The sequence below is a fragment of the Octopus sinensis genome, unplaced genomic scaffold (genome assembly GCF_006345805.1).
Source record: "Octopus sinensis unplaced genomic scaffold, ASM634580v1 Contig15734, whole genome shotgun sequence".
NCBI lineage: Eukaryota > Metazoa > Mollusca > Cephalopoda > Octopoda > Octopodidae > Octopus > Octopus sinensis.
In genome coordinates this window covers 192,485-203,605 of record NW_021833892.1, presented here as the reverse complement: position 1 = coordinate 203,605, position 11,121 = coordinate 192,485, and the positions used below count along the sequence as shown (strand labels likewise).

The 11,121-nt window shown below is 37.7% G+C and overlaps 1 protein-coding gene and 1 pseudogene across 1 annotated transcript; one reads left to right on the top strand and one right to left on the bottom strand.

The window, feature by feature from the left end:
- Positions 1-323: 323 nt before the first annotated feature.
- LOC115230539 (serine/threonine-protein kinase PAK 3-like) lies at positions 324-4,577 on the bottom strand. Its single transcript, XM_036499694.1, has 4 exons — positions 4,383-4,577; positions 894-961; positions 740-860; positions 324-707 (listed from the first exon to the last, which is right to left on the bottom strand). The coding sequence occupies exons 1-4, from the start codon at positions 4,575-4,577 to the stop codon at positions 324-326; spliced, it is 768 nt and encodes a 255-aa protein (XP_036355587.1).
- A 6,102-nt stretch (positions 4,578-10,679) lies between these two features.
- Positions 10,680-10,798, top strand: LOC115230548 (annotated as a pseudogene).
- Positions 10,799-11,121: the final 323 nt, after the last annotated feature.

The following is an 11,121-nucleotide window of genomic DNA, read 5'->3' as shown; positions in this document are numbered from 1 at the left end:
ATTTCTTTTTTATACTGTCTTGAGCGACAAGAATTAGTTGTTTGATTTCAGAGCGAGGGGCTTTTGGTCCTTTGAGAAACTCGTGTTCAATCAGTTCTTCGCAGTTTGATCTGTTTATTGGTTTGACTTCGAGACATCTGTCAACGAAAGAGGACAAAGCAGATGACATTCTTTCTGCCTCCTGAATCTGGGGTCGTCCAATGTTCGCAATATGATAGAGAGCTTTCAATGGGTGTTCGTTGAGATACGGCGGTTCCCCATCAATCATTTCAATCACCATAATCCCAAGACTCCAAATATCTACTTTCTTGCCATATTTTTGTCTAGATGTTGTTCAAATATAAAAAATACTTGGCAACCACTTCAGGAGCCATCCAGTAGGGAGTCCCCACCATTGTGTTACGATTGGCACTATCCCCCACAACCTGCGCGCAAAACCCAAAATCAGTTAATTTGACATCTCCGTTGAGTCCAAGAAGAACATTGTCGCTTTTTATATCTCGATGAATTATGTTGTGACTGTGAAGAAAGTTTAATCCATTAACAACGTCTCCAATAACTGTAGCCATCTGCTCCTCTTTCATCATTGTCTCCATCACAACATCAGTAAGGGCCCCTCCATCAAGATATTCCATCACCACCCACAATTCACTGTTACTAACCAGGAAGCCATTAAGATAATTAACTATGTTGACGTGTTTAGTTAAGTTCCGCATTATCTATGAAATTAAAATCAAATGTTAACTTCGATTTCCGAAATTAAAAGTTCTTTTTTGGGCTGTAGTTCGAGATTCATCGACTTTATGGCAACAGTAGATCCAAGAAGATTATTCACTGCCAAATTGACTACACCAGAAGCACTAAAGCACATTAAGAAATACCAAAAAACTAACCCAGAACCCAATTTCTTTTTAATTGTGTATATTTCACGAGGGTCTTCTAGAGAAACAAGAGACCCTAACTATGGATGCATAACTATACTTAGTTTCTCGATGACGTACTCAATGCTAACTTTTCCTCCTTTTGGAGACTTGTTTCTCTTTTCAAACTTCGGAGTTGTTTCTTCTGCTTCATCCAAGCTTATTTCAGAGTTTGCATTTTGTAAAAATTTTTTGTGTTTTTGTTCAACATCTTCCAGCACTTGCAGGGCATTTATTACCTTCCCAGGATTTTTCTGCTGTTCTTCCTCTCTATAACTGTTGGAAATGATTTGAAAACGGAATTTGTGATGCTTTAAGCAAGGATTTCCACTCTGATGGCAGACCAGACAAATCTTTGCTCACGTGTAGATTGTGAGTGAATAGAACTGGCTGAGTTATGGTCATGCTTTTGTCGATGGATTGTTTTTTGTTAATTTTTGTGTTGAGTCGCCCAAACAGTCCTTGTTTTGGATTATCATTCATCTATAACAATTTCGCTGCGCACTGAAATTAAGCTATTTAACATTTAATTTCAATAATTCTGGCTAAACCTAATTACAATATTAGACTACCGAATCCTTTTGATGAATATTTGAAATAATGCAGAAATTTAATTCTTTAATTAAAAAGGTCAAATCTTTTGCGATTTAAAAAAAGCACAGATTTTATTCATTTAACCGCCAAGATCACGATAAAAATCAAACAAAAGTCACGTAATCCCGATGCACTCGACCAGGGACCTCATCTTAGCTCAGTGATCTTTTCACGAGCCCACACAAGATCGCACCGGGGGCAGGCCGTTTTTGACAGGGCATTTGCTGACGGACCGAGATAGCCATAGCTCTTGCTGCCAGAATGATCTTCGAGAAGAAGCCAATGGCCTTGTCGAGAGAGCTAAAATTGCACAGATTGCAATTCTTTAATCTCGTGTTCAATATCTCTTGGAACCATGGCCAGTTGGCCGCTTTGTAATTGTATGAAATGGGAACTTTCCTGGTGACAACTTCTCTTTTGATCTTCACCGCGATCGGGTTGTGGTGGCTTCTCGTTTCATAGAGGACTGACCACTACGTAGATAAAGAGCATAGAGTTACCGAGTGAAGTAGATTTGTCAGTCACTCTGAATGGAGTCCTTGTGTTCCTCGATGGGACGTTCAGGATTGTTTTTGTCCAATTGGGAAAGTAAAGATTTCCCTCTCGTATCCGCCAACTGATTTGAAAGCCAAAGGGGGTGTTTCGCATTGAGGTCTCCGCATAAGATGATTTTCTAATAATTAATAAACTTGAAAGATCCATTTGGAAAAAAGTAAAAGATGTTAGCTCCGCAAAGAAAACGATAACGTTGTGAATTATCTTAAAGAAGAAAATTCAAATAATAAATGAATCGATAGCATCCAAAAATTCCTCGGTCCCAGAACTAAAAAATTCCTTATTAAACTGGGGGACCTGGAAGCAGAAGGAGAAATGATCATCGGGAACGGACATGGCTTTTCCAACGCATATCAATAGCCATCTTGCGTGGGAATTGCCATTCCATCTTATCCTCTGCTACTAATTAAATACTCAATAAACTGTACACATGGTTGATGTAGTTTGTTACTGTTTTTCCAAATTTCTCTTTGAATGCTACCTGGTGAATTAGCACAGGTTGAATGGATGTGAAATAAAACACAATCTCCCTCTGCTTTAATAAGCGTTGCTTCGATCCAATTAACGATCCAATTAACGATAAGAGCTTAGTCGCCGTCTTCAGATGATTCCAGAGGTTTCGAAGCCGAACTCGAAAGTTTCAGAAATGTCTTTGTACTTCATCCCTTTCTTTTCCTCTGCCTTGCCACTATCGGAATCAGGTTTGCTGACAGAGCTTGGCAACATCGTGTGCAGAACGAGTCAACGAAAGTCGTGTCTAAAATCAAGGACCAGCCCTCCCTAAATGGGAAGGTAGTCATCCCGTCAGAACGTTTTCCGTCGCTCCGACATAGACTGACTGGCTCCAGCGTTGAAGGAAACCTGACGGAACCGAAAGCTCTTTAAACGACCTCATTTAATTGAGTGTAGCAAGCCTTTCGAAGAAATCGTGCTGGTGTAGGGCTGACAGACATCCAAGCCCAGGCTAGATATATACCGATAAGGAGAGATTCTCCGTCCAGGAACAATCCCGTACTTGGAATTGGGAGAGCTTTGAGCCAGTCTTCGCTGCGTGGCACAGTTTAAAGAGGCCAGCTGAAGTTGACCCAGTTTAGAACAAACTGACTCTAAAATTTTCTTGCAGTGAATGTCATTCCATGTTCTTTGAACTGAGGGAATTTCTGGAAAACCAAGGCCAAGTGTGTTTCAAATGCGGCAAGCAGAGGATATTCTGAGAGCTCACAGAGCAAACAGAATACAGGACCTCCGGATCTCGTGGGGAGGCTTGTCTGGGCAAAACCGTCAATTTCAAGTTTCTGTGATATATGAGGGACATATGAAAAAGATCATCAGTTTTGAATAAAGAATCCTTAGCAGTAAAACATTGAGATAAACGAGAGATGTAAGTAAGCCTCGAAATAAAAAGCAAATTCGTCAACAAGAACGCCAAATGGAAACCAAGACCACGTATTCGATCAGTTAACTTAATTTATTCCCACTTTCTCGACAAGGCTTTAACTATGCCCCTTTCGAAAATTGGCAAGCCCAGTATAACCAAATCATTGTCCAAAGTGAGTCGTAGCCCTTCGACCAGGATATCAATGGAGGAGTACGTACAGGAGTATATGCTATTGTCTGAAACTGAACTACTCGTCAGAGTTGGTTCTAAAAAGTCTATATCATTTTTAAAAATTCTGGAACCTCACAAGGAGATACGCTATCACCCGTATTATCTATAGGCCGCTTTGAGAGATCCGAGAGAAAAAATCGAAAATCTGGACGATCACTTAACGCAACTCATTTATGCGGATGATGTCGATTTGTCGCTGAAAATCGGGAATTTATAGACATTATTGAAGAGAAAACACTTTTGAGCAAATGGTCTATAAAGTCAATGAAGAATTAACCACTATTGAACGAATGCCTACCCACGTGGAGAAGTGGAGGAACGTCAGAAAACTCGGATATTTACTTGTTGGCGACTCAGAAGATACTACACGACGGAAAATCTTAGCCACAATAGCATTCGAAAAATTACAATCGATTTTATTAAGAACAAAAAAAATTGATGCTAAGATGCGACTGCGCTTATATTACGCATTTATCCAACCAGTCCTACAACGCAGGCACTTGGAAAAACGTCAAAGGAAGACATGGAACAACTTGACTCTTTTTACAGAGACCAACTAAGAAAACACTTTGGTTATTCTTGGCGAAACAAAATTCCGAACAAAAAATTCTACATGCTGACTGGAGCGTACCAATAATTCGAATTTCGTAAAATCAAATGTAGGAATCCAAAAGTTGAAAAAATCAGCCGCAAATATTCTTTACGAGAATATTTTGGACCTTGGAAGCAATACCTGTATCAATATCGGATCTGTCTTCTTCACAAATTCTCAAAATTCTAGACCAATTATCCAGATAAGATTCAAAACAATCTGATAAAGTGTTCCAGAAAACATCAATCGGAAGAACAAGTTCTTTTCCTCCAGCAGATTTGTACCACTGCGACTGGAAGATGGACATTTCGAAAGCATTTATTTATTTTTACGATGGTTTCTTTAACGTCAGCTACTTGTACATTTTTTGCGAGAATGTTGAAATAATGTGTCGAGCAGCCATATGTAATAATTTCACTGTCATCTTGCATCATTATCAGTCTCATTTTAGTCATGTTGGCAGGATTGTCCATCACAAGACTTCCGATTGAACATCCAAACTGTTACTCGCCAGACTTGTATATTCTAATGCAACAGATTCAAAATACTCTGCAATGTGTCTGTGTCCAAAGGTGTCTACAGTGTCAATTAGATAGCTTTCTCCATCCGATGTTACAACCGAAACACAAGTAACAGGTGACGGCAAACGCCAGACGGTATGTCCATCTTCCCATACGAGCAGGAGAAATCCCTTATTTGGGATTCTATCTGTTCGGACACGTTTTCGGTCGGAAATCTCACTCTGTCCGCCGAGATTCATTATAAGTGTTAATTCATCCAGCCAACACCATAGACACTGTTTTGTCCTAAAGTCTTTGTCGACAGTTCTCATGTAGTTAGTCGTACACTTGATCGAGTAATGGACCACCAATTTTATGACGAGAAGGAAAACAAGATTTTATGACGAGATTTGGACAAATTAAACAAATTCGAGATGTTCTACAGCACCAAAAGAAGTGTTAGTAGAATATAAGCAAGTTTCATATCTGCCAAACTTGTCTTTATTTACAGGCTTTTAAATAAATCTGATTAAAATCAAAAAAATCATGATTTTTAGGAATCCTGACTATACGCCAAACCACGCTACCGTCAAATTACGTGGCGTGTTGCAGTACTATCGTGATATTGACATTGTTTTTACATTTGGATTCTGAAGGTAACATGAATCCGATAGTATTGAAAAAAATTGATTAAGGCAGGATTTCTTAGTTTATATAACGGAATATTGCTAGAACAAATGCTTCGGTACATTTAATGAAAAATCATTCGTATCACTAGCATTGGGAAGAAACGTTTGAATCGTTTTTCCAGATTCGTTTATATATGAAATATGTTTTAGCGTAAATTTGTGTTTTTCAATAAACCTTTTTATATAATATGTTACACAAATATCCCATAAATTTCAATATAATGCTCCACTGAGGGTAATTGAAAATTCATTTGGAAATTTTTGGATAATTCTCGAGGCTTTCAAGTAGATGAATTTTTCAACTTAGATTTTTTTGAAACAAGTTCTGAGTGTATTGAAATTATTTTTGTTAAATTAAAAAACAAACTGTATACAAAGATGACTTTCGTTGCAATTAAATAAACAAAATAATTAAAAAAACACAATATATAAAAAGTCAATTAACATGAAAATTGTCAAAATAACGCAATAAATCAAAAATCGGTTTATAGACAAAACTTCTTTTGAGGAGATATTCAAGAAAGCCAAACTTCATAGATGGCTATAATTAAAAAACAAAAAATACTAAAAGCCTTCCGCAAACATCAGCATTAATACAATCCACATCCTAAAATAACTTAAACACACCAAGCAAAACCATGCCGATATAGTCAGCAACAATGCTCTCAAAAGCGGGGTGGGTCATAAGTGAAGACTCCACATAACCTCCCTGCAAACGAGGATTTACCAAATAAATAAGTTTAGTAACACACTCAGAACTCCCCCCATTCCACAGAACAGCAATAATATCCGCCATCAATAACTTGATTCTTTCAAACTAAAATTATCACCTAAGAAAGTACATGAACATCTTGTCTACTCTCCCAAAATAAGTAGGCACTAGAAAAATATTCAAAACATACAAATACTCAGTAAACAAGGAAAGAGACGGAATGACCAGCGTCAGATCATCACAAAACACCAAGTACACAAACAATAAATAAAAAACATCGGCATCACGAATCAAAGTGAGAGTGGAGACCTTTTCAAATGAGCAAATAACCAAAAACAGTATGAAGAAATATCAGCACAGTTGATCTGAGCATGGATGTGGCAACATCACAACGTAAAGTGAGAATTTTTAAATACGAGACGCCTAGACGGGACATAAAAACGACGAGTTCGACTATAAATTCGTCAACATCCCTCTGTACCACATTCTGCGAACTAAAATACTAAAATTAACGCAAATTACAACAAAGGGTCCCCATATTGTAGCCAATTGTTAAATAGTCTGTAAAAAACAGTGAAATAAATATTCGCTTCTTCTGATGTAATGAACAACAAGATTCTTCGAAAACAAAGAAATATGTCACTTTGGAGGTCTGAAATTGAAAAAAATGAGAGATCAACCCATAGGAGGCAAATAAGGAATGAGATGGAGTATTTCGGTTCGAAGAAAATGAAAATCCCACCGTTTCACTACGCGGAGGACAAATCGGGAACACGATTCAGGAATCTCCTAAAAAATTATTTTTTGAACAAACGTTAAAATATTCTGCGAAATGACACATACAGCTGAGAAGAGAGGAGGTTGAATTTGATTGGGTTAACAATTCTATTTGTTAAAAAACAAAAACTAGAAAGATGAAAATCGACATAGTTGTCAAACATTTTGTAGTAGTTTCGATCGATAGATTTTACTAGGAAGTCATCAAGCATATTTTGTGTGAGGTCATTAGTATGTAGCCATTCAAATGAAGGTTGGGACTCAACTGAAATATTAAAAACATAGTAAGGACCGACTTCTGGGATCTCAACGACTTCATAATGTCGTATAAGTCGCTTTGACCAATTATGTAAATCAAAACTAATATTTTTAAACTAAAAATTGACAATATAATGACTACAGTGGGAAGATTTTGTTGTAAATTTCTGTATTTGTTCAAAAGGATAAAAACATCGGACTAAATTTAAATAAATAGTTTTTAACATTAGATTCTGAAAGTTCTTCGATGTGTTTTATTACATGAGGGTTTACATCGGATTTCTTTGTGAGAAGACAAAGAAGTATTGATATAGGCTCAGATAAACCTCGAGTGTTTATTATTGACACTAAATGTCCATAAAACTGTCTCAATTCGTGACTTTCTTCAATAAATTCGAAGGAAATCACCAAAAATTTGGCAATAGTTATTAAGCAGTCTTTAATTTTGATATATATATTTTTTATAACAAATTTAATCATTCTTTTGGCAACAATAGTTGGTATTCGCTCTTTTGGAAGGGCCATTTGAATAAACGACTTTATTTTATCTATATCTGATTTTTAATTAAAATATATTTAAATTTACTTTCGTATTTGCATTTTAATAATGTTTTAGAGAATTTTTTAAGATCATGTGCGGACACATAACACGAATCCATAATTAATATTATTAATTAACTAAATTAAATTAAATAACTTAAAATAATGTTTCCATGACTATATCATTTTCTTATGACAATCAAATATTATTCGGATTTTGACAAATCAGTCGTTACATGCAACTTTACTGACCGAAATTGGATTCCTACTAGCCCAGAAGATGACTGGAATATATTCTGGTAACCGATTAAACTAATTTTTAGGGGAAGTATATACAGCATTAGGAACCTTTTTTCACCTGATAGCGGATACCGTCTGAATGACAACCAGTCAGTGCTTTCCGCTTATTTGAAGAATCGTAAATCATTTTCCTAACCATTTCGAACTAACGAGGAAAGATTTGCTGGCAAAAAACATAAAAAGGTATAAAAAGGATTTGGAGAAAGAAGGACATATTCTTGCAGAGAAAGACAGTGTCGGAAAATATATTTACCTCGGTTTTTTGTGTTTTTATAAAAGTAAGATTTCTTTCCACAAACATTTGTGATTCCGTCGGAATACAACTTGTTTGTTGATGAGTTCAAACGCAATCCAAACACCACGTGGATCATCAAGCCAGCCGCAAAAGGTTTCATTTTCAATTTCAAGCTATCTCTAAAGCTCAGGGAAAAGGAATTTTTCTAATAAATAAGTTGTCACAAGTCAAAAAATGGTCAACAAGAGACTTCCAGTCAGCTATAATAATCTATTTCTTAGGAATAAGGAAAATTTTGTCATTTCTCGTTATATCGAACATCCTCTTCTCATCGGAGGTAAAAAATTTGATCTCAGAATTTACGTTCTTGTGACTTGCTTCCGTCCTCTCAAAGCTTACATGTTTAGTGGTATTTTAATTGGTTAGATATAAGCTCGGGTTTTGCCGTTTTTGTACACTAAAATACAACACAGATATTTCTGAAATTTCCAACCATTTTATCCATCTCACGAACGTAGCAATTCAAAAACACGGCGTAATGTATAATCCAATTCATGGAGGAAAACTGTCTCTAGAGAACTTCCTCAAGTACATTGAAGGAACTCGAGGGCAAAAAGTATTCAAAATTTATCCTATAAAAGATTTCCGATGAATTATTTGGAAACATTTGTTGGGTCATTGCGCAAACTCTGAAGTCAGTTCAGGTTTTTTGTAAGATAAAAGTATGTTAGACATCAATTATCAATGATCGGCACTCATTTGAAGTTTATGGGTTAATTTGAGTATTGAGATATTTAGATTTGATATCATCATCGACAGTTTGCTTAAGCCCTGGCTAATCGAAGTTGCTTTTTTAAGTTTATTTAAAAAGGTTAACGCTTCTCCTTCGCTTTCTACAACTACAGAGAATGACAGAATAATGAAATACTCTTTAATTTCAGATGTTTTGGATATTATTGTTACCAATAAGGAATCTATAAAGTTTATATTTCTTGAACTATAACTTGACAGTCTTCGAAGTCGGAAAGGCTTGGTCCCAACTAGTATGGGTCACTTTGAAATTCTGTTAGTCTTTCTTGACAAATTTTCAGGATTGACGAAGAAGAAACGACGAGGCCCAAAAAAGTTATAAATGTAATAAAGTATGGAAATGATTTTTTGACAAATGAAAATTTTTATTAATTTGTTTTTTTAAAATCGAAGGTTTTGTTTTAATTATATACAACTCTCAATCTGTACAGCGCCAATGGGACGAAATCTCTTGTCAGGCAATCTTCGAAGGCCTGCTTCCTGTCTCCAATCAACACCGTGTCGCTTGCCTCCGTGCAGGTCGCTGTGAAAGCAGCGGTGTCTGGTTAAAGGCTCTCCCTCTCCCTTCCATCGGGAACCTGTTGGACAAGGAATGCCTAAGAATCGCAATCTCCCTCCGTGTCGGGCTGAAAATCTGCCAGTCGCACAAATGCCGTTGTGGGGGAACTGTTGACGAGTACGGTTTGCATCCCTCGCTTGCCGGCGGAGTGCCGGTCGTGCCCCCCGTCACAGTGAACTCAACTCAGTCGTACAGAGAGCCTCGCCTCAGCAGGCATCCCGTCTATCCTTGAACCTGTTGGATTGGTTAGAGGGGATGGCAAACGCCCTGACGGCATGTCCACCTTCCCCTACGAGCAGGGGAAATCCCTTATTTGGGATTCTACCTGCTCGGACACGTTCTCGCTGGGAAATCTCGCGCTGTCCGCCGCCAATCCTGGGCACGCTTCCAGGCAGGCCGAGGAGCGAAAGATTCTCAAGTACGGCCACCTGTCCAACTCGCTGCTCTTTACTCCAATTGCCTTGGAGTCCTCCGGGATCTTCGGTCCCAAGACACTCCGCTTCCTTCGCTCGCTCGGTCGACGGATTTCAAGGACTAGTCACGATCCAAGAGAGTTTTCTTGGCTCCTGGAACGTCTGTCGATTGCTGTGATCCGAGGGAACGTCTTCGCCATTCGCGCGGCTGGTCGGGTGTCTCGTGAGGCCTTTAACTAACTTAGCTATCTGTAATTTTTGTCTTGTTTGTATAAATTTAATAAAAAAAAAAAAAAAAAAAAATTATATACATGTGTATGATATTAAGGAAATTTTCTGATTGAGAAGGTAATTATTTTATTTTTGTGAAATCAGAGAGTTATTCAATAGTAGCTTTAAAAAAACTTAATTGAATAAAGTCTTCCAAATCGGAAGTCTTCGGACGACTATTACCGGCAAAAAGGACAAGCTTCTAGTTTGAGATGCCACTTGCGTCGACTCTTATCGGCGAAAATGCTACACTAACTTGCAGCAAACCAGGCTCCACAGTAATCGGGAGGGGGGGAAATAGAAGAGGTCAAAACACACGTATACTCTATAATTAATTTTATTAGTAACGTACGATCATACTTAGTCGTAAATACCCGTTCCCAATCGAACACGGCAGTTAAGCGATTACAGCATGTTCTAGTACTTCGCTGGGTGATCGCCTGGGAACAAACAGTGTCGTACGGCAAATTTTGTCAATCCGTCATTTTCTAATGGTGGCAAATGATAGTTTTTCGTCGTATTCTCGGATATTTTCCGTGATGTTGATTGCTTCAAAGTTGCCTCCAAGCATCTTTCTTTTATACGCCGTTCTTCTTTCCTAAGACATCGACCAAAATCTGGTACCCGCGAGGAAGAACCACTACGCATACCAAATGGGATTGCCCACAACACTGCTGAACTCTGTTTAATGAAGAAGTGCGATCTGGACATTGCGTGGGTGCAAGAAACAAAGCTGTCATCCAAAACCCCTATGCTCAATTTTTCAGGTTACTCATACATCCGGCCTG